The 24,467-nt window shown below is 36.8% G+C and overlaps 1 protein-coding gene and 1 pseudogene across 9 annotated transcripts in view; both read left to right on the top strand.

Annotated features, from left to right (window-relative positions):
- Positions 1-24,467, top strand: part of NRG4 (neuregulin 4) — a 208,901-nt gene that overhangs the window by 178,603 nt on the left and 5,831 nt on the right. For all 9 annotated transcript variants that reach the window (XM_045448973.1, XM_045448972.1, XM_045448977.1 and 6 more), the window contains 2 exons: positions 413-492; positions 19,294-19,376. In XM_045448973.1, the coding sequence (XP_045304929.1) occupies positions 413-492; positions 19,294-19,310 (97 nt within the window). In that variant the 3' untranslated portion in view covers positions 19,311-19,376. The remainder of the gene's footprint in view (positions 1-412; positions 493-19,293; positions 19,377-24,467) is intronic.
- On the top strand, positions 5,474-5,990 carry LOC123582651 (annotated as a pseudogene).

The following is a 24,467-nucleotide window of genomic DNA, read 5'->3' as shown; positions in this document are numbered from 1 at the left end:
TCCTAAAAGATGGATGAACTACAACCTTAAAAAGGCACAAAATGAGGTTTTCAATGTCATTAATAGTGAGTAAAGCCACCCCATATCACAAATGTCTCAGCTAATAATGAAAACCTCTTTTAAAAGGGCAAAAACATTACACTAAACATTAAAACATTACAAAAACATTACATTAATAATAGCTTTCCAATTTCAAAGGAAAAGAACTAAGTGCATCATCAGCATCTGAAGTCCCCATAATGAACTCCCTGACTTGGTGGATTTGTTGAATAATGGGGCACAGTTTTAGGGCAGCCTTGTCAGTTTCAGGTAGTTCTGGAGAAGAAAATAGACCTCCAAATTTTCAAGTTTAAACTTCCCTCTGCTTTTCCACTTACCTGCTTTTTATTTGTGTGTTTCTTCTTTACTGTAGGAAGGGCCACCTTCAGAGGGCCAGTTCAGTCCAGTATGATATCAACCTGGTAGAGACAAGCAGTACCAGTGCTCACCACAGTGAGTAAATTCAAAATAAAATGCTCGTTTTAAAGCCCTGGATGAGATTGTTGTTGTTACATGTAGAGATTTGGATCTATCCAAAAAGGTTGACTCAAGAAAATTTTTCTATGAGTTTTGACATTAAGATGGATTTCTTTTTCACATTAAAATGGATTTCTTATTAGCATGACACCGGTCATTTTTTTTCCCCCAGAGAAAACCATGTTATCTCAGTATGTGAAATTATGTTGTTAGCTATAATGTGTTATAATGTGTTACACATATATAAGGGATTAGTTTCTCCAGAAGTAATTTTTTTAATATTTGTTTATTTTTGAGAGAGAGAGAGAGAGAGAGAGAGTGCATGTAGGGAAAGGGTAGAGAGACAAGGGTACCAAGGGGCGGGGCTTGAACTTATGAACTGTGATATCATTACCTGAGCCAAAGTTGGAAGCTTAACAGGCTGAGCCACCCAGGCACAGCAGAAGTTATTTGAAGTGGGCTGGTATATAGAGAAAAGGATATTTACCTGTGTAAGGATAGGCAAAACTTTGGGAAACTTATAGACCAATTAATGTTTGAAAAGTTTCTTGAGACTTCTACTTCTGGCTAAGATGGAGTAGCAGGTACTAGGACTGGATTTACCTTCTACTTGAAACTGTAAAAAAAAAATGGATATAATACATGAAACACAGGTTTTCAAGACATTGGACATCAGGAAACAAAGGATCATGATCCCTAAGAGATGGGAAACAGAAGTAAGCCAATGATTGCTTCCGATTATTGTGTTGAAATAGTTTACAGGCTGTGGCACAGAAAGGGGGAACCCAGGCTGAGCTTGGTAGACTCCCTGAGTTAAGAAGATGAAATTCAGAGTCTAGAAAGGTTGAGGTGGCTATAATTCAGTGAACAGAGTACTGGAAAAGATAGCTGCATAGAGAAAATTCCAGAGATCTCCAGGTCAAGTATTCAGCTGAATATTAATCAGCACATATGTAGTAGGGAAATACTTGAGGTTAGGTATAGAATTACTTGAAAGGATTAGAGATGTCCAGTACTCACACAGGGCTCGGAAAAATGTCTGTTCCAAAAAGTTAAAAAACAAAACAAAACAAAAAATTGTTATTCGTGGGACATTAAGGAGACTACAGAGCAGAGTGTTTCCCCAGTAGAGGGGAATAATTAGCCCTATATTTAAGCGCTGTTCCAGCCCTGCCTGACAAACCTTAAAAATTTCCAAATAACTGCATCCCAGATTAAATCTCAGTAAGACAGCAATAACAACAAAAACAAACACACACACACGCACACACACACTCACACACACCAAACAAACAAAAAACCCAATACCCAACAGGTACAATTCACTGCCTTGCATCCAATCAAAACTTACCAACCTGTTGGTTTAACATATGAAATCAATGTGAAAGACCACATTAACAGAATAAAGATAAAAACCACACAATAACCACATTAGATGCAGAAAAAGTAGTTGACAAAGTTCAACATCCATTAATGATAAAAATTCTCAAGAAAATAGGTATAGAGGAAATTTCCTCAACATAAATAGACCATTTATGAAAATTCCACAACCAACATCATTATCAGTGGGAAAAAACTGATTGTTTTGTCTCTTGTACTTTTCCAGTACAAGGCAAGGATGTTCACTTTCACACTGGAAGTACTAGAAGAGCAACCAGACTTTTTTTTTTTAATAATGGCATCCTATCTAAAAGGAATAAATTATCTGTTTGCAAGCGATATGATTTTATATGTAGAAAACCCTAAATACTCCATTAATAAACTATTAGAACTAATAAATGGCTTCAGTAAATTTGCAGGATACAAAAAAACATGTAAGAAAAATTATAATTCATTATACCAAAAATGATCTATTTGAAAAGGAAGGAAATCAACAAAACAATTCTATTTGTAATACCACCAAAATCATTACTTAGAAATAAATTTAAGCAAGGAGGCCAAAGATCTATACATTGAAAACTATAAAATATTTATAAGAGAAATCAAAGACACAAAAATGCAAAGATATCCCATGTTCACGGATTAGAAGAATTAATATTGTTAAAATGTCTATACTACCCATGGTGATATACAGATTTAATGAAATTGCTATCAAAATTCCAATAGTGTTTTTCACAGAAGTAGAAAAAAAAACAACCTGAAATTTGGAACCACAAAAGACCCTGAATAACCAAAGCAATTTTTAGAAAGAAAAGCAAGTTGGAGGCATTACATTTCATGTCTTCAAATTATATTACAAAGTTATTGTAATTAAAACACACATGTAGACCAATGGAACAGAATCAAGAGCACAAAACTAAGTCAAGCATTTACAGTCAATGAATTTTTATAATATTCATATTCCAGTTAGTTAACACACAGTGTAATATTAGCTTCAGGTGTACAATATAGTGATTCAACACTTACATACAACACCTGGTGCTCATCACAAGTACACTCCTAATCCCCATCACCTATTTCACCCATCCCCCACCCCCCACTCCCCTCTGGTAACCATAAGTTTGTCCCTCCATAGTTAAGATTCTGTTTCTTGGTTTGCCTCTCCGTTTTTTTTTTTCTTTATGGTCATTTGTTTTGTTTCTTAAATTCCACATGTGGGTGAAATCATATGATATTGTTCTTCTCTGACTGATTTATTTTGCTTATTAGCATAATACGTTCTAGCTCCATCCACATCATTGCAAATGGCAAGATTTCATTCTTTTTTATGGCTAACATTCCATTGTATAAAAACCACTTCTTCTTTATCCATTCCTCAGTTCTTGGACACTTGGGCTCTTTCCATAATTTGGCTATTGTAGATAATATTGCAATAAACATTGGGGTGCATGTATCCCTTTGAATTAGGGTTTTTGTATTCTTTGGGTAAATATCTAGTAGTGCAATTGCTGGATGTTAGGGTAGTTATATTTTTAACTTTTTGAGGAACCTCCATACTGTTCTCCAGTGGCTGCACCAGTTTGCAATCCCACCAAAGTATAAAAGGGTTCCTCTTTCTCTGCATCCTCACCATCTGTTTTTCTGTGTTGTTAACTTTAACCATTCTGACTGGTGTGAGGTGGTATCTCACTGTGGTTTTGATCTGTATTTCCCTGATGGTGAGTGATAGTTGAGCATCTTTTCATGTGTCCATTGGCCATCTGTGTGTCTTCTTTGGAAAAATGTCTATTCATGTCTTCTGCCCTTTTCCAGTTGGATTATTTGTTTTATGGGTGTTGACATGTCTCAATTCCTTATAGATTTTGGACACTAACCATTTATGGGATATGTCATTTGCTAATATCTTCTCCCATTCAGTAGATTGCCTTATAGTTTTGTTGATTGTTTACTTCACTGTGCATAAGTTTTTTATTTTGATCAAGTCCCGATAGTTTATTTTTGCTTTTGTTTCCCTTGCCTCAGGAGACATATCTGGAAAAAAGTTGCTGTGGCCAGTGTCAAAGAGGTTACTACTGCTTGTTTTCTCCACTAGGATTTTTATGGTTTCCTGTCTCACATTTAGGTCTTTAATCCATTTTTGTGTATGGTGTAAGAAAATGGTCCAGTTTCATCCTTTTACATTATGCTGTCCAGTTTTCCCAACACTTTGGTTGAAGAGACTGTCTTTTTTCCATTGGATATTCTTTTCTGCTTTGTCAAAGATTGACCATATAGTTGTGGGTCCATTTCTGGGCTTTCTATTCTGTTCTGTTTATCTTTGTGTCTCTTTTTGTGCTACTACATACACTACAGGTACAGCTTTGTAGTAAACTTGAAGTCCAAAATTGTGATGCCACCAGCTTTGCATTTCTTTTTTAGGATTGTTTTGGCTATTCATGGTCTTTGTGGTTCCATACAAATTTTAGAATTGTTTGTTCTACATCTGTGAAAAATGCTGCTGGTAATTTGATAAGGATTACATTAAATGTGTAGATTGCTTTGGGTAGTATAGACATTTTAACAGTATTTGTTCTTCTGATCCATGAGTATGGAAAATCTTTCCATTTCTTTGTGTACTTTTCATTTTCTTTTATCAGTACTTTATGGTTTTCAGAGTATAGGTCTTTCAGATCTTTGGTTAGGTTTATTCCTAGGTATCTTATTGTTCTTGGTGTAATTGTAAATAATCCCTTAATTTCTCTTTCTTTTTTTTAATTAAAACATTTTTTAATGTTTATTTTTGAAAGAGAGAAACAGAATGCAAGTGGGGGAGGGGCAGAGAAAGAGGGAGACAGAATCTGAAGCAGGCTCCAGGCTCTGAGCTGTCAGCACAGAGCCTGGCATGGGGCCCGAACTCACAAACTGTGAGATCATGGCCTGAGCCGAAGTCAGATGCTTAACCAACTGAGCTACCCAGGTGCCCCCTTAATTTCTCTTTCTGCTGCTTCATTATTGGTGTTTAGAAATACAACAGATTTCTGCATGTCGATTTTGTATATTGCACCTTTACTGAATTCATGTATCAGTTCTAACAATTTTTTTGTGGAGTCTTGGGTTTTCTATATAGAGTACCATGGGACTTCATCAAATATAAAAGTTTCTGCACAACCAAAGAAACAATTAATAAAATGAGAATATAGCCTAAGGAGTAGGAGAAAATACTTGAGATAAGGGGTGAGATAAGGGGTGAAGCACCAACGTGTATATATATATAAGAAACTTGTACAACTCAATAGCAAAAAATCAACTAATCCAATTTTTTAAAGTTTATTTATTTTGAGAGAGAGAGAGAGAGAGAGCACGTACTTGTGCACCCAAGTTGGGAAGGGGCAGAGAGAGAGAGAGAAAGAGAATCCCAAACAGGCTCTGCACTGTCAGCACAGAGCCCCATGTGGGGCTCAAACTCACAAACGGTGAGATCATGACCTGAGCTGAAATCAAGGGCCAGATGCTTAACTGACTGAATCACCCAGGAGCCCCTCAACTAATCCAATTTAAAAATGTGGCCCTTCAACATCTTTAGCTCTTCTTTGTTTTTGAGGAAAATGTATGTGTATACCTTTCGTCCCTATTATTTTAGGTAGATGAAATACTAAAATAACTGTCTATATCTGTCTTCTCTGCACTAGGAGCAGCTTTCCTGCTACAGCCCTCCTCCCCAAAAAATGTATGCCTGCACAAAGTTTGTCTCAACTCCCTTCTTGGTCAGGAACACTTTTCAGCTGTTGAGCCGATCACTGACAGATGAAAGCTTCAGCAGCTTGGCAGCCCCATGTCACCTGACCTCATTTATACTAGGTGCAGTTTCCAAGCCAGCATCATTTCACAAGACATTGATACAGTGCAGCCAAGTTCATTGAATCTAAGCCTTCCACAGTGGGGGTGGCTGGCTCTGGGGTTAGAAATGGGACTGTGTTTAGGAGTTTCATCATTGGTTATGCCAGAAACCCTTCTCTGAAGCAACACCTCTTCTCCTACACCATTCTGGGCTTTGTCCTCTCAGACATGTGTTATTTTACCTAATGGTGGCCTTTCTCATCCTCCTTAGCATGTGAAGGAGCCATCTCTACCTCTGATAGGTCTTTTTCCTGTGTTTCATTTACCCTGCATAGTCTTCTTCCTGTACCTCCCCAGGCCAACTGGAGAAAGTGGTTGGCTTAGGGAAAACAAATACTGTATTAATAAGAAATAATAATAAAATAAATGTTTATGAAACAGTCATGCATAGGATTTTAAATGTAGGATGTATTTTTTTAAGTTTTTATCTATTTTTAATGTTTTTTTTTTTATTTTTGAGAGGGAGAGTGAGCGGGGGAGGGACAGAGAGAGAGGGGGACAGAGGAACTGAAGCTGGCTCTGCCCTGACAGCAGCAAGCCTCATGTGGGGCTCAAGCTCACAAACTGCAAGATCATGGCCTGAGCTGAAGTTGGATGCTCAACCAACTTAGCCATCCAGGTGCACTATTTATTTATTTTGAGAGAGAGAGAGAGAGGGTGAACACAAGAGACGGAGAGAGAGAATCCCAAGCAGACTGTGCACTGTCAGCACAGAGCCCCATGTGGGGCTCAAACTCACTAACCGTGGGGTCCTGACCTGAGCCAAAATCAAGAGTCAGCTTAACCAACTGAGCCACCCAAGTGCCCCTCAATGTAAGATTTCTTATGAATTAATTATAGGTGTTTTGTTTTAACCTTAAGAAATTTAAGTACGATTCCTCTCTCTCATTAATGAGTGTCATAGAACTAATTGCATCTTAATATAGAGTCAAAGAAGACAAAAAAAACACACAACTTTACAGACTTAATCCAGAATTTTTTCCTTTGTAAATGTGATCCAAAAAATGTGCAAAGAACCTGAATAGACTTTTTTTTTTTTTTAAAGAAGACATACAAGGGGCGCCTGGGTGGCGCAGTCGGTTAAGCGTCCGACTTCAGCCAGGTCACGATCTCGCTGTCTGTGAGTTCGAGCCCCGCGTCGGGCTCGGGGCTGATGGCTCAGAGCCTGGAGCCTGTTTCCGATTCTGTGTCTCCCTCTCTCTCTGCCCCTCCCCCGTTCATGCTCTGTCTCTCTCTGTCCCAAAAATAAATAAATGTTGAAAAAACAAATTAAAAAAAATAATAATAAAAAAAAATAAAGAAGACATACAAATGGCTGACAGGTATATGAAAAGTGCTCAACATTACTAATCATCAGGGAAATCCAAATCAAAACCATAATGAAATATTGTCTCATACCTGTTAGGGTGGCTTTTATAAAAAGATAAAAGATAAATGTTGGTGAGGATGTGGAGAAAAGGGCACCCTTGTACACTGTTAGTAGGAATGTAAATTGACTCAGCCATTATGGAAAACATTATGGAGATTCCTCAAAAAATGAAAAATGGGACTGTAGGGGCAGCTGGGTGGCTCAGTCGGTTGAGCATCTGACTTCAGCTCAGGTCATGATCTCGCAGTTCATGGGTTTGAGCTCCACATCAGGCTCACTGCTATCAGCATGGAGCCTGCTTCAGATCCTCTATCCCCCTCTTTCTGCCCCTCCCCTGTTAATGCTCTCTTTCTCAAAAATAAGTAACATTAAAAAAAAAAGGACTATAATGTAATCCAGCAATTCTTCTGGGTATATGGGAAATGAAATAAATACCTCAAAAGAGATGGTTGTGCTCCCATGTTTTTTGCAGCATTATTCACGATAGCTAAGAAATGGAAAAAACCTGTTTCCATTTGCAGATGTGTCCCAGACTATGAGTCTGGAGTTCTCTCTTGTCCAGCAAGAGAGTAGATGCAGAATTGAATACAAGAGAGGCTAATGTCTGGGAGGAGACAAGGGCCTGGTATGGTGGTTTGTCTCTGTATTTATTGAGCTCACAAGATCTTACCCACATGGTGAATGTGAAGAAAACACGATTGTACGTGTGAACATGGTGAACGTGAAGAAAACTTTCAGACAGTAATCATTAACTTGTATGTGTAACAAGCAAAGGGTCTGGGGTGCAAGTGGAGTTTGTGATCAGAGTACAATAGTATATTGGTGTCAGATGGAAAGTAATTTCCTGCAGGTCATATAACAAATTACTTGTGATCCCATTACAATATCTCACTAGCTCACTTTGGGCGTTTTCACCCTGTGGGAGAAGCTTTCCACCCTAAGCTTTTTTCTAACCCATTTATGTAAGTAGCACCTATTCCCCCACTAGATGAATAGAAGAATGGTAGCGTATATATACAATGGAACATTATTCAGCCTTTATTTTTTTTAACTTTTTTAAATTTATTTTTGAGACAGAGAGAGACAGAGCATGAATGGGGGAGGGGCAGAGAGAGAGGGAGACACAGAATCGGAAGCAGGCTCCAGGCTCTAAGCCATCAGCCCAGAGCCCGATGCGGGGCTCGAACCCACGGACCGCAAGATCGTGACCTGAGCTGAAGTCGGACGCTTAACCAACTGAGCCACCCAGGCGCCCTTATTCAGCCTTTAAAAAGAAGTTCCTGGGATTTATGACATCTTGGATAGACTTCAGAGAACACTGTGCTAAGTAAAATAAGCCAGCCAGAGAGAAAAATAGTGTATGATCTCACGTATATGTGAAATATACAAAAAGAGAGAAGAGAGTAGAAGAATGGTAGTTACCAGGGGTGAAGAGGTTGGGAGATACTGGTCAACCAGTAAAAAGTTGCAGTTATGTAGGATAAATAAGTTGAGAAACCTAATGTACAAGTATGATGACTGCAGTTAATAATACTCTATTTTATATTGGAAATTTGCTAAGATATAGATTTCAGGTGATCTCACCAAAAAGAAATAGAATGATAACTATGTGAGATGGATATGTTAATTAGCTTGACTTTAGTAATCATTTTCCTACATATTTATATTAAAATGTGCTGTATACTTTAAATATATTAAATTTTTATTAAAAGTAAATTTAATACAGTCAAAGATAGGTTAAAAAGAAAATTTGCAAACTGCAAAGTAGCAGGAAATGTGTTCAAAGTAAGAAAAATTAATAAGTTGAAACTGATCCAGAACTACCACAAATCTTAGAGTTAGCAGGCAAACACATTAAACAGTTATTATAAACGTATCCCATATATTCAAAAGTTAAGTAGGAATATGGAAGATATATATTTAAAAAAATCAAGTTGAACTTCCAGAGATGAAAATTAGTATATGAGATGAAAAACAGTGAATGGTATTAACATCAGATCATACACTATATAAGAAAAGATTGATGAACTTGAATATACAGTAATAGAAATTATTACGTTTTTAAATGAAAAGAACATTATGTGATGCTATGCAACAACTTCAGGTGGCATAATATAGGGTTAATTGGAGTCTCTGAACAAGACAGACACGAGACAGGAGGGGACAGAAAAAATGTTTGACAAAAGATGAGAAAGGCCTATACACTGAAAACTAAAACTATTGCTGATAAAAATGAAACAAAGAGCAAAATAAATGGAGTGATAAACCATATTCGTAGGTATGTAAAACTCAATATAGTTAAGATGTCAGTTCTTAAATCGATCTAAAGATGCAATGTTATGCCAATCAAAATCCTAGCGAGTGTTTGTAGGAATTAACAAGCTAATTCTAAAATTCCTATGGAAATTTGAAGGAACCAGACGAGCAAAAGAAGTTTTGAAAAACAAAAGTGAGGATGCTTCATAGTGTCTGATTTCACATCTTACTACAAAGCTACAGTAAGTAATCAAGACACAGTGCTATTGGCGTCAAGATAAACAAATGGATCTAGAAATAGACTCAATTGATTTTCAACAAAGGAGCCAAGGCAATTCAGAATGGAAAGGAAATCTTTTCAAAAAATTATGCTGGGACACTTGGATATCCACATGTAAAAAGATGAATTTAGATCTTTATGATACATAAAAAATAACTCAAATTGGTTGTAAATGTAAGAGCTAAAACTATAAAATTCTAAAAAAAAAAGCTTAGAAGAAAATTCTTAGAAGAAAACCTAGAAAGTATTTGTGATGTTAGATGAAGCAAAAATTTTTAGGTATGTAAGAAAAGCACAACTGAGTAGAGGGTAAAGTCTGGGATTGTGATGCCTCCCACTTTGGTCTTCTTCTTCAAAATTACTTTGGCTATTCGGGGCCTTTTGTGGTTCCATATGAATTTTACGATTGCTTGTTCTAGCTTCGAGAAGAATGCTGGTGCAATTTTGATTGGGATTGCATTGAATGTGTAGATAGCTTTGCATAGTATTGATATCTTAACAATATTTATTCTTCCAACCCGTGAGCACGGAATGTTTTTCCATTTCTTTATATCTTCTTCAATTTCCTTCATAAGCTTTCTATAGTTTTCAGCATACAGATCTTTTACATCTTTGGTCAGGTTTGTTCCTAGGTATTTTATGATTCTTGGTGCAATTGTGAATGGGATCAGTTTCTTTATTTGTCTTTCTGTTGCTTCATTATTAGTGTATAAGAATGCAACTGATTTCTGTACATTGATTTTGTATCTTGCAACTTTGCTGAATTCATGTATCAGTTCTAGCAGACTTTTGGTGGAGTCTGTCGGGTTTTCCATGTATAATAGCATGCCATCTGCAAAAAGTGAAAGCTTGACTTCATCTTTGCCAACTTTGATGCCTTTGATTTTCTTTTGTTGTCTGATTGCTGATGCTAGCACTTCCAACACTATGTTAAACAACAGCGGTGAGAGTGGGCATCCCTGTCGTGTTCCTGATCTCAGGGAAAAAGCTCTCAGTTTTTCCCCATTGAGGATGATATTAGCTGTGGACTTTTCATAAATGGCTTTTATGATGTTTAAGTATGTTCCTTCTATCCTGACTTTCTCAAGAGTTTTTATTAAAGAAAGTTTGCTGAATTTTGTCAAATGCTTTTTCTGCATCGATTGACAGGATCATATGGTTCTTTTCTTTTATTAATGTGATGTATCACATTGATTGATTTGAGAATGTTGAACCAGCCCTGCAGCCCAGGAATGAATCCCACTTGATCATGGTGAATAATTCTTTTTATATGCTGTTGAATTCGATTTGCTAGTATCTTATTGAGAATTTTTGCATCCATATTCATCAGGGATATTGGCCTGTAGTTCTCTTTTTCTACTGGGTCTCTGTCTGGTTTAGGAGTCAAAGTAATACTGGCTTCATAGAATGAGTCTGGAAGTTTTCCTTCCCTTTCTATTTTTTGGAATAGCTTGAGAAGGATAGGTATTATCTCTGCTTTAAACATCTGGTAGAACTCCCCTGGGAAGCCATCTGGTCCTGGACTGTTATTTGTTGGGAGATTTTTGATAACTGATTCAACTACACTCTACTACAAAGCTGTAATCATAAAGACAGCATGGTACTGGCACAAAAACAGACACATAGACCAATGGAATAGAATAGAAACCCCAGAACTAGACCTACAAACGTATGGCCATCTAATCTTTGACAAAGCAGGAAAGAATATCCAGTGGAAAAAAGACAGTCTTTTTAACAAGTGGTGCTGGGAGTACTGGACAACATGCAGAAGGTTGAAACTACACCACTTCCTCACACCATTCACAAAAATAAACTCAAAATGGATAAAGGACCTGAATGTGAGACAGGAAACCATCAAAACCCTAGAGGAGAAAGCAGGAAAAGACCTCTCTGACCTCAGCCGCAGCAATTTCTTACCTGACACATCCCCAAAGGCAAGGGAATTAAAAGCAAAAATGAACTATTGGGACTTCATGAAGATAAAAAGCTTCTGCACAGCAAAGGAAACAATCAGCAAAACTAAAAGGCAACCAACGGAATGGGAAAAGATATTTGCAAATGACATATCAGACAAAGGGCTAGTATCCAAAATCTATAAAGAGCTCACCAAACTCCACACCCAAAAAACAAATAATCCAGTGAGGAAATGGGCAGAAAACACGAATAGAAACTTCTCTAAAGAAGACATCCGGATGGCCAACAGGCACATGAAAAGGTGCTCAACGACGCTCCTCATCAGGGAAATACAAATCAAAACCACACTGAGATACCACCTCACACCAGAGTGGCTAAAATGAACAAATCAGGAGACTATAGATGCTGGCAAGGATGTGGAGAGACGGGAATCCTCTTGCACTGTTGGTGGGAATGCAAATTGGTGCAGCCGCTCTGGAAAACAGTGTGGAGCTTCCTCAAAAAATTAAAAATAGACCAACCCTATGACCCAGCAGTAGCACTGCTAGGAATTTACCCAAGGGATACAGGAGTACTGATGCATAGGGGCACGTGAACACCAATGTTTATAGCAGCACTCTCAACAATAGCCAAATTGTGGAAAGAGCCTAAATGTCCATCAACTGATGAATGGATGAAGAAATTGTGGTTTATATACACAATGGAGTACTACGTGGCAATGAGAAAGAATGAAACATGGCCCTTTGTAGCAACGTGGATGGAACTGGAGAGTGTGATGCTAAGTGAAATAAGCCATACAGAGAAAGACAGATACCATATGTTTTCACTCATATGTGGATCCTGAGAAACTTAACAGAAACCCATGGGGGAGGGGAAGGAAAAAAAAAAAGAGGTTAGAGTGGGAGAGAGCCAAAGCATAAGAGACTGTTAAAAACTGAGAACAAACTGAGGGTTGATGGGGGGTGGGAGGGAAGGGCTGGTGGGTGATGGGTCTTGAAGAGGGCATCTTTTGGGATGAGCACTGGGTGTTGTATGGAAACCAATCTGACAATAAATTTCATATATTGAAAAAAAAAGCACACCTCTGTCCTTAAAAAAAAAAAAAAAAAAAAGAGAAAAGCACAACTGAGAAAAAAAAAAATTGGACTTCATCATTGGACCATAAACTGGACTTCATTTAGTGCTTAAAAAGACACCATTATAGGAGTGCCTGAGTGGCTCATTTAAGGGTCTGACTTTGACTCAGGTCATGATCTCACAGTTCATGGGTTTGGGTCCCACGTTCCACCCTGTGCTTGACAGCTCAGAGCCTAGAGCCTGCTTTGGATTCTGTGTCTCCCTCTCTGCCCTCCCCGACTTGTGCTCTCTTTCTCTCTCAAAAATAAATAAATATTAAGCAAAATTTTTAAAATATACCATCATAAATATAAAAAGACAAGCCCCTATCTTGGAGAAAATATTTGCAAATCATATATCTAATAAATGACCTGTAGTCAGAGGAATAAGTAATTCTTTCAACTCAATGAGAATTCTTTCAACCCCATTAAGATTTGGGCAAAATATGGGGCGCCTGTGTGGTTCAGGCTGAATGCCCGACTCTTGTTTTCGGCTCAGTTCATGATCACAGGGTTGTGCGATGGAGCCCCGTGTTGGCTCTGGACTGAGTGTGCAGACTTCTTAAGATTCTCTGTCTTCCCTCTTTGCCCAATCTCTCTCTCTCTTTCTCTCTCTCTGTCTCTCTCCCTCCCTCTCCTCATCTTTCCCTTTCTCCCCCTCAAAAAAAGAAAAAATTTGGACAATATATTCGAATAGGCATTTTATCAAAGAAAATATACAAATAGCTAATAATCACACAAAAAGATACTTGACATCATTAGTCATAAGGGACACAGAAATTTTTTATGTATATTTTTGAGAGACAGAGACAGTGCAAGTGGGGGAGGGGCAGAGAGAAAGGGAGACATAGAATCTGAAGCAGACTCCAGGCTCTGAGCTCTCAGCACAGAGTCAGACACAAGGCTTGAACCCACAAAACGGGAGATCGTGACCTGAGCCGAAGTCCGACGCTTAACTGACTGAGCTGCCCAGGTGCCCTGGGAGATAGAAATTATTAACACTGCTATCATCAAAGTGTTAACAACTAGTGGTAAGGATGTGGGAAACTGGAATACATAGCTGATGAGAATTAAAAATGGTATAGACACTTTGAAAAACAATTTGGCAGTGTGCATAGATACATTTATTGTATCACCCAGCAATCCCTTCCCTAGATAACTACCCAAAATAAATGAAAACGTATATCCATACAAAGAAAAGACTTGAATATGATTTTCATAGTGGCATTTTTCATAATAACCAAAAAGTGAAAATAATCCAAATACTCATCAACCAGTTAGTAGATAAATAAAATATAGTGTATCTACGAAGTGAAATACTGTTCAGCTATTAAAAGGAACAAACTACTGATACATGGTATAACATGGATAAATCTCCGTTTTACTGATACCGCATGCAAAAGACCACACATTGGTAAGCTTACATTTATAGTAAAATAGATGCTACAACATGGATGAACCTTGAAGTTACTATGCAAGTGGTTTCCCAGGGTTCCAGGTTGGAATGGGGTGTGATTGCAAATGGGCAATGAGATCTTTTAAGGGTGACGGTATTATTATCTGCAAGTGGATTGTGGTGATGGTTGCACAACTCTAAATTACTAAACTTTGTTGAATTGTATACTTTGAAAAGGTGAATTTATAAGATGTAAATTATACCTCAGTAATGTTGTTTTAAAGAAAGCCAGTCAGCTTTTCAACAAACAGTGCTGGGAAACCTGGATGTCCATGTGCAAAGGGATGAATGAAGTTGGACTCTTACTTGGGAAAAGATCTAACATAAGAGCTAAAAAAGCTTAGAAGCAATCTGAGAAGCAATCATAGGGGAAAGACTTCATGAAAATGGATTTGACAATGATTTCTTAGATATGACATAAAAATCACAGGCAACAAAAGAAAAATTAGATAAATTGGACTTTATTAACATTACAAACTTTTATGCATCAAAATGTGTTATCAACAAAGTAAAACTGCAAACCAGAAAATTGGAGAAAATGTTTATAAATCACATATCTGATAAGGGATTGGTATCCAGAACACATAAGCTAGAACTCCTAAAACTCAACAACAAATCAACATAATTCAAAAATGGGCAAAGGACTTGAATAGACATTTCTCCAAAGATATACACATGGCCAAAAAGCACATGAAAAGATTCTCAATATCATTAATCATTGGAGGGGTGGCTGGGTGGCTCAGTCAGTTAAGTGTCTGACTTAGGGTAAAGTCATGATCTCACAGTTTCGAGCCTTGCATCGGACTCTGCGCTGACAGCTCAGAGTCTGGAGCCTGCTTTGGATTCTCTGTTTCCCCCCTCCCTCTCTCTCTGCCCCTTTCTGCTTGTGCTCTCTCTCTCTCAAAAATAAATAAACATTTAAAAAATATATCACTAATCATTGGGGAAATGCTAATCAAAAACCAGGGGGTACCACTCCACACCCATTAGGATGGCTATTACAAACATAAAAACAAATAAACAACAAAAAAACCCACACAAAACAGAAAACAAGTGTTAGCAAGGATGTGGAGAAACTGGAACTTTGATGGGTTGTTGTTGAAATGTAAAATGGTGCGGCCACACTAGAAAACAGTATTTCAGCACCTCAAAAACCTGAACATAGAATTACCTTGTGATCCACCAATTCCACTTATGGATATATACACTAAACAATTGAAAGCAAGGACTTTATGGTAAGTGATTGAAAGATCCACAGCTAACATCATTCTCAGTGAGGAAAACTGAGAGCTTTTCCCCCATGGTCAGGACAAGGCAAGGATGTCCACTCTTACCACTATTATTTACCATACTACTGGAAGTCTTAGCCTCAGCAATCAGACAAGAGAAATAAGTAAAGGCATCCAAATCAGCAAGGAAGAAGAGTCAACTTTCACTATTTGCAGACAACATGATCCTTTATATAGGTAGGAAACCCAAAAGCTCCACCAAAAAATTTCTAGAATACATGAATTCAGCAAAGTCACAGAATACGAAGTCAATGTGCAGAAATCTGTGGCATTTCTATATACAAGTAACGAAGCAGCAGAAAAAGAAAGCAAGGAATTGATCCCATTTGCAGCTGCACCAAAAACCATGAGATACCAAGGAATAAACCTAACTAAAGAGTTAAAATTTCTGTATTCTGAAAACTATAGAAGACTTATGAAAGAAATTGAAGAGCACACAAGGAAATGGAAAGGCATTCCATGCTCTAGATATCTAGAATTGGAAGAATAAACATTGTTTAAATGTCTATACTACCCAAAGCAATCTACACATTTAATGCAATCCCCATCAAAAACCACTAGCATTTTTCACAGAGCTAGAACAATCTTAAAACTTGTAGGAGACCACAAAGACCCTGAATAGCGAAAGCAATCCTGAAAAAGAAAAACACAACTGGAGGCATCATGATTCCGGACTTCAAGCTATATTACAAAGCTGTAGTCATCAAGACAGTATGGCACTGGCACAAAACAGACACAAAGATCAATAGAACAGAATAGAAAACCCAGAAATGGGCCCAGAACTATGTGGTCAATTCATCTTCGACAAAGCAGGAAAAAATATCCAATGGAAAAAAGACAGTCTCTCCAATAAACGGTGTTGGGAAAACTGGATGGTGACATGCAGAATGAAACTGGACCACTTTCTTAACACCATACACAAAAATAAATTCAAAATGGATGAAAAAGACCTAAATGTGAGACAGGAAACACGAAAACATCAAAATCCTAGAGGAGAACATAGGCAGCAACCTCTGTGACCTTGGCCTGAGCAGCTTCTTATAGACATGTTGCCAGAGGCTAAGGAAACAAAAGCAAAACTGACCTACTGGGACTTCCATCAAGAAACAAATCTGCACAGCAAAGGAAATCATCAACAAAACTAAAAGACAGTGTATGGAATGGGAGAAAATATTTTTTTTTTTTTTTAAATTTTTTTTTTTCAATGTTTATTTATTTTTGGGACAGAGAGAGACAGAGCATGAATGGGGTAGGGGCAGAGAGAGAGGGAGACACAGAATCGGAAACAGGCTCCAGGCTCTGAGCCATCAGCCCAGAGCCTGACGCGGGGCTCGAACTCCCGGACCGCGAGATCGTGACCTGGCTGAAGTCGGACGCTTAACCGACTGCGCCACCCAGGCGCCCCGGGAGAAAATATTTTTAAGCAACATATCTGATAAAGGGTTAGTATCTAAAATTTATAAAGAACTTATCAATCTCAACACCCAAAAAACATATAACCCAGTTAAGAAATGGGCAGAAGATGCAAATAGACACTTTTACAAAGAAGACATCCAGATGGCTAACAGACACATGAAAAGATGTTCAACATCACTCATCATCAGGGAAATACAAAACAAAATCACTATGAGATACCACCTCAGTGTCAGAATGGCTACAATTAACAACACAAGAAGCAAAACGTGTTGGTGAGGATGTGGAGAAAGGGGAACCCTCTTGCACTGTTCGTAGGAATGCAAACTGGTATAGCTACTCTGGGGAATAGTGTGGAGGTTCCTCAAAAAGTTAAAAATAGAACTACCATATGATCAAGCAATCGCACTACTAGGTATTTACCCAAAGGATACAAAAATATAGATTCGAGGGCACCTGGGTGGCTCAGTTGGTTGAGCGTCTGACTCTTGATTTTGGCTCAGGTCAGGATCCTAGAGTCATAGGATTGAGCCTCATGATGGGTTCCAGACTGAACATGGAGCTTAAGATTCTTTCTCTTCTTCTCTGCCCCTCTATCCCACTCATGCACCCTCTCTCTAAAATAATAAAAAATACAGATTTTAAGAGGTATATGCATGCTGATGTGTATAGCAGCATTATCAACAGTAGCCAGACTATGGAGAGAGCCCAAACGATGCATGGATAAAGAAGACGTGGTATATATACAATGGAATATTACTCAGCCATAAAAAATGAAATCTTGCCATTTGCAATGAGATGAATAGAATTAGAGTGTATTATGCTAAGTGAAATAAGTCAGAGAAAGACACATACCATATGATTTCACTCATGTTTGGAATTTAAGAAACAAAACAGATGAACATATGAGGAGAAAAAAGAGGGAAACAAACCATAAGAGACTTATAGATAGAAAACAAACTGAGGGTTGATGGAGGGAAGTGGATGGGAGATGGGCTAGATGTGTGATGAATATTATGAAGGGCACTTGTGTATTACTCATGAGTATTATGATGGGCACTGGGTGTTGTATGTAAGTGATGAATCACTGAAATTTATTCCTGAAACCAATATTGCACTATATGTTAACTATGAAGAACTTAAATAAAAATTTGAAAAGAAAAAGACATTATGGTAAATGAAATAAGGCAGACACAAAAGATAAGTACTGTATGATTCCATTTAGATATCTAGAATAATCTAATTTATAGAGACAGAAAATAGAATGGTAGTACCAAGGGCTGAGAATAGAATGGGAGTTACTACTTAATGAGTACAAATTCAGTAGGGGTTGATGACAATGTTCTAGAGATGGATGGTGGTAATGGTTGCACAACAGTGTGGATGTACTAAATGCCACTGAGCTGCACACTTAAAAATAATTTATGGGTGCCTGGGTGGCTCAGTCATTTGAGCATGGGAATCTTGATTTTTGGCATAGGTCACGATCTCACAGTTGTGAGATCGAGCCGTGTCAGGCTCTGCACTGAGGGTGGAGCCTGCTTAAGATTCTCTCTCTCCCTATCCTGTTCCTCCCCTGTTCATGCTTTCTCTTTCCCTCTCTCTCTCAAAAAATAATTCAAATGGTAAATACTGTTACATAATATATCACATTAAAAAGGCAGACCAAAAGAAATGCCACTATTAAGTGATGCTATCAGATGTTGCATTGTGATATGCTCAAAATTATCACTTGAGTTATCAAGAGATGGAGATGTGTTCCTATATTTTATAATTGAGTAAAATGTATTTTAATGGTTTTGCACGTTGTTGTTCTTTGTTATATTTGTAATGATAATGTCTGGGACCACATTCATCTGTAAAGTTTCACCAAGAAACTCCCCTTGACCTTATTCAAATCGTTTATCAACTACCCTGTGAATGTTTGTTTGTTAAGTAAATTCACAGCCTGAAATCCTACCGTGCATTTACATTGTAACTGTGTATCCCTCTATTGGAATAATGCTCTAGTTCTGACAGTACAGCTCTTCAAATGCAAAGAAAGCAGTGTAATGAAATAATCATGAATATCAGATGCCTATACATGCCAGGCACTGTGGCTGACATTTCATGTTATCTCATATAAATCTTAACTCCTGTTGTGAGGCAGGTGGTGGTATTCTCATTCTATGAAAGAAAATAGGCAGTGAGGAAAGATAGGGACACTTATATTTGTGAGACCTGAATGGGGTGCTGATGCAACTCTTCTGTGTTCTGATGAGCATTGTAGGCAGGATACTGGCTTGTTTAGATGTTCTAGGCTAGCTTACCTCAACTTTTCACATCACAAACAGTAGGTTTATAAATGTAAATAAAACTATATGTATTGGTGGTATGCATATAAAGAAAAATTGAGATGGAGTAAACATCTTAGTTCTTATTTTCCGTAGGTCATGGAGAACACTGAAGAAATATCACACTGAACAAAATCATTCCTTGTTTGTCACAAAGGCAGAAAATGAAACTCCATAAGGTAAAAGAGATCATAGGATTTATTCCTTCTTTCTTCCTTAAAATAAAAAAGACTGAAGTTGCCATACCATGAAACAGTCTTTTCTGCAAGATATGTGCGTTTCCATAACATATTTTATTAGTTCATATGCAGCTGGTAAGTTGGGGAATGATACAAGTCCTGTGTGGAAGTTGTACTGGTTCAAACATCATTTTTATAGTAAGCTAATGTGTTAAAGCAACGAGAGACAAACTTTCTCATGACTGGAAAAATTAACTCTTAACAATATATGAAGACTCTAAGAAAAAAACGTGAAAGTCCTTAAAGTGAAAGGAATGGCTAGGTTAGTGGCTTCAGAAACCACCTAATTTATGACCATGCTAAGCTGTCTGGGGGAGCTGCAAGTACAGATAAGCCATGAAGACTTTTCACCTGGTGATTACAAAAAGAGCATTTATTAAAAAGGCTACCTCTGGATCATATTTTTAATATTAATGAAATGGTTTCTATTAAAAGGAAATGATTTCTAGAACCTATACCTGAAACGAAGAAACACAAGCCCACAACTTAAAGCCTGCAAAAGATTGATCAACTAATTCTCAGTATAAATAATCATAGATACTTAGGATTATTGTTTTCGTTACCACTTAAGTTACAAAGTTCCAAACCTCTTCATAAGGTTTAATTTTTAGGGCATGATTTCACAGAATGTGACGTTTTCATCTTATTAGGGACAATATAAAGAATTCATTAGGCCAGGACAATTTCTTCAGACAGCCTTTTCCAATTGTAAAGTTATCCTGAAATATAAACAAAGTAATAGTGACTTTCAGGTAGTATGAAAATAAAGAATTGTAGGATAGTCTGGAGCTGTGGATGTTCTGAATACCACAAATCTTGAACTAGTAAATAGTTGAGGCAAAGGAGAAAACACTGGCCCAATGTACCATCCCTTCTGTGAACTATCTCTTCCTCAAGCCAATTTCTCCACATCCTTGCCAATTATAGTTTTGTTGTTGTTGTTGTTAATAGTTATCCTAATAAGTGTGAAATGGTATCTCATGGTGTTTTTTAATGTTTAAGTCTATTTTATTTTTTAAAGTTATTTAAATTCGGTTAGTTAACATACAGTATAATATTAGTTTCAGGTGTAGAATTTAGTGATTCCTCACTTGCATGTAACAGTGCTCATCACAACAAGTGTACTCCTTAATGCCCATCTCATGGTTTTAATTTACGTTTCCGTTATAATTAGTGATGTTGAACATCTTTTCATGTGCTTATTGGCTATCTATATAACTTCTTTGAATACCTTTTAATTCAAGTCTTTTTTATAGCTTTGAACTGGGTTGTCTTTTGGTGTTGCATTTTAGTTTTTTATTATATTCTGTATATTAATTCCTCATTGGATAAATGATTTGCAGCTATCCTTTCCTATGGATTGCTTTCTCACTCTGTTAATAGTGTCCTCTTTACATAAAAGTTTTAAATTTTGATGAAATCCAACTTGTGCATCCTGTTGATAACTTGTGACATTGGCATCATATCCAAGGAATCATCGCCAAATCCATTGCTTTTTGTCATTTTTCTTTTAAGAGATTTATAGTTACAGGTCTCACATTTAGGTCTTTGATCCATTTTTAAAATTCAAGTATAATTAACATACAGTGTTATATTAGTTTCAGGTGTATAGTATAATAATTCAAAAATTCCACATATTTTTCAGTGCTCATCAAGATAAGTGTATCTTTATCCCCTTTATCTGTTTCACCCATTTCCTCACCCTCCACCTTTCTGGCAACCATCAGTTAGTTCTCTGTATTTAAGAGTCTTATGTTTGTCTCATTTTTTAAATCACACATGTGAGCGAAATCATATGGTATTTGTCTTTCTCTTACTGATTTATTTCATTTAGCATTATACCTTCTTGGTCCATCCATGTTGTTGCAGATGGTAAGATTTCATTTGTTTTTATAGCTAAGTAATGGTATTATTCCATTTTATATATATATATATATATATATATATATATATATATATATATATATAAAACTTCTTTGTATTCATTCATCTATCCATGGACACTTGGGTTGCATCCCTATCTTGGCTATTAAAATAATGCTGCAGTAAACATAGAGGTGCATATATCTTTTCAAATTAACATTTTTATTTCCTGGCATAAATACCTAGTAGTGGAATTATTGGGTTGTAGGGTAGTTCTATTTTTAATTTTTTGAGGGACTTGTACAATTGTTTTCCACAGTGGCTGCACCAATTTGCATTCTCACCAATAGCGCATGAGGGTTCCCTTTTTCTCCACATAATTGCCAAATTTGTTATTTCATGTATTTTTTATTTTAGCTATTAGTAGTTTAGCTAGTAGTTTTGGTTTGCATTTCCCAGATAAGTGATATTCAGCATCTTTTCATTTGTCTCTTGGCCATCTGTATGTGTTCTTTGGAAAAATGTCTATTCAGTTCTTCTCCCCATTTTAAAATCAGATTTTCTTGGTGTTAAGTTGTAGAAGCTCTTTTTATATTTTGGATATTAATGCCTTGTGATGTATATCATTTGTAAATATCATTTCCCATTCAGTAAGTTGCCTTTTAATTTTGTTGATGGTTTCCTTTGCTGTGCAAAAGATTTTTAGTTTGAAATAGTCCCAATAGTTTCCTTTTGGTTTTGTTTCCCTTGCCTGAGGATACACACACACACACACACACACACACACACACATTTCTATACCTGATGTCTAAGACAGTACTGCCTATGATTTCTTTTTAAGATTTTTACAGTTTCAGGTCTTACATTTAGGTCTTCTGTTCACTTTGAGTTTATTTTTATGTATGGTGTAAGAAAGTGATCCAGTTTCTTTCTTTCTTTTTTGTTTTTGCATGTTGCTGTCCAGTTTTCCCAGCACCATATGTTGAAGAGACTGTCTCTTCTCTGTTCAATATTCTTGCCTCCTTTGTTGTAGATTAATTGACTTTATATAAGTGTGGGTTTATTTCTCCACTATTCTGTTCCATTTATCTCTGTTCCATTGATTACTACAGCTTTGTAGTATATTTTGAAATCTGGAATTGTGATACCTCCAGCTTTTTTGTTCTTTTTGAAGATTGCTTTGGCTATTCAGGTCTTTTGTGGTTACGTGTAAATTTAAGAATTTTCTAGTTCTTACTAGAGCTAGAATATTTTCACAAATACTGTTGGTATTTTGATAGGGGTTGCATTAAATCTGTAGACTGGGTAGTATGGACATTTTATCAATGTTTATTCTTCCAATCCATGAGCACAGAATATCTTTCCATTTGTTTGTGTCCTTTTCAATTTGTTTCATCAGTGTTTTATACTCTGCAAATTACTGGTCTTTCACCACGTTGGTGAAGTTTATTCCTAGGTGTTGTTATGATTTGTGGTGCAATTGTAAATGGGATTCTTTTCTTAATTTCTCTTTCTGATACCTCATTATTAATGTAAAGAAATAAAACAGATCACTGTATGTTAACTTTTTCTTAGTTTTTATTGAATTTATTTATCATTTCTAGTATCTTTTTAGTGGAGATTTAGGATTTTTCCATATATAGATCATGCCATCAGCAAACAGTGATAATTTTACTTCTTCCTTGCTGATTTGGATGCCTTTGATTTCTTTTTCTAGTCTAATTGCTGTGTCTAGGACATCCAGTAATATGTTGAATAAAAGTGGTGAGAATAAATGTCCTTGTATTTTCCTGATCTTAGAGAAAAAACTGAGTTTTTCAGCATTGAGTATGATGTTACCTGTGTGTTTTCCATAGATGTCCTTTATTATGTTAGGTATGTTCCTTCTAAACCTACTTTGTTGAGGGTTTTTGTCATGAATAGATGGTATACTGTGTCAAATGCTTTTTCTGCATCTATTGAGATGATTGTATATTTCCTATCCTCTTTGATGTGTTGTATCTTGTTGATTTGGGACTATTGAATCATCCTTGCATCCCAGGAATAAATTTCATTTGATCGCGGTGCCCGATTTATTTAAAATGTATTATTGATTGTGTTTGGTAATGTTTTTTGAGGATTCTTACATCTACATTCATCAGAGATAATGGTGTGGAGTTTTCTTTCTCTGTAGTATCATTATCTGGTTTTGGTATCAGGGTAACTATAGCCTCATAGAATGAATTTGGAATTTTTCCTTCCTTTTCTATTTTTTGGAATAGTTTGAGAAGAATAGGTACTAACTCTTCTTTAAATGTTTGGTAGGATTCACCTATGTAGCCATCTGGCCCTGAACTTTTGTTTGCTGAGAGTTTATTACTGATTAAATTTCCTTGCCGATAATTGGTCTGTTCAAAATTTCTATTTATTCCTGCTTCAATTTGGGGAGATTATATGTTTCTAGGAATTTATCCATTTCTTCTAGGTTGTCCAATTTGTTAGCATACAGTTTTTCATAAAATTCTCTTACAATTGTATGTATTTCTGTGATGTCAGGTGTTATTTCTTCTATTGTCTTTTTAGTTTCTATTTTGTTTATTTCTGCTCTGATCTTCATTATTTTCTTCCTTCTACTGATTTGGAGTTTTGTTTGTTCTTTTTCTAGCTCCGTTAGGTGTAAGGTTAGGTTGTTTGATTGTTCTTGCTTCTTTTTTTTTTTTTTTTAATTTTTTTTTTGAACGTTTATTTATTTTTGGGACAGAGAGAGACAGAGCATGAACGGGGGAGGGGCAGAGAGAGAGGGCGACACAGAATCGGAAACAGGCTCCAGGCTCTGAGCCATCAGCCCAGAGCCCGACGCGGGGCTCGAACTCACGGACCGCGAGATCGTGACCTGGCTGAAGTCGGACGCTTAACCGACTGCGCCACCCAGGCGCCCCTGTTCTTGCTTCTTAAAGTAGGCCTGTATTGATAAACTTCCCTCTTAGTTTAGACTGATGCATCCCAAAGAGTTTAGACTGTTGTGTTTGCATTTTATTTGTCTCCATTTATTTTTTAATTTTCTCTTTGATTTTTTGGTTTATGCAATCATTTTCAGTAGCATGTTATTTAGTCTGTATTTGTGGCCTTTCCAGATTTTTTCTTCTGGTTGATTTCTAATTTCACAATGTTGTGGTCAGAAAAGATGCA

Source organism: Leopardus geoffroyi, chromosome B3, assembly GCF_018350155.1.
Source record: "Leopardus geoffroyi isolate Oge1 chromosome B3, O.geoffroyi_Oge1_pat1.0, whole genome shotgun sequence".
NCBI lineage: Eukaryota > Metazoa > Chordata > Mammalia > Carnivora > Felidae > Leopardus > Leopardus geoffroyi.
Note: the sequence above shows the minus strand (reverse complement) of the source record. Positions and strands in the feature narration are given on the sequence as shown.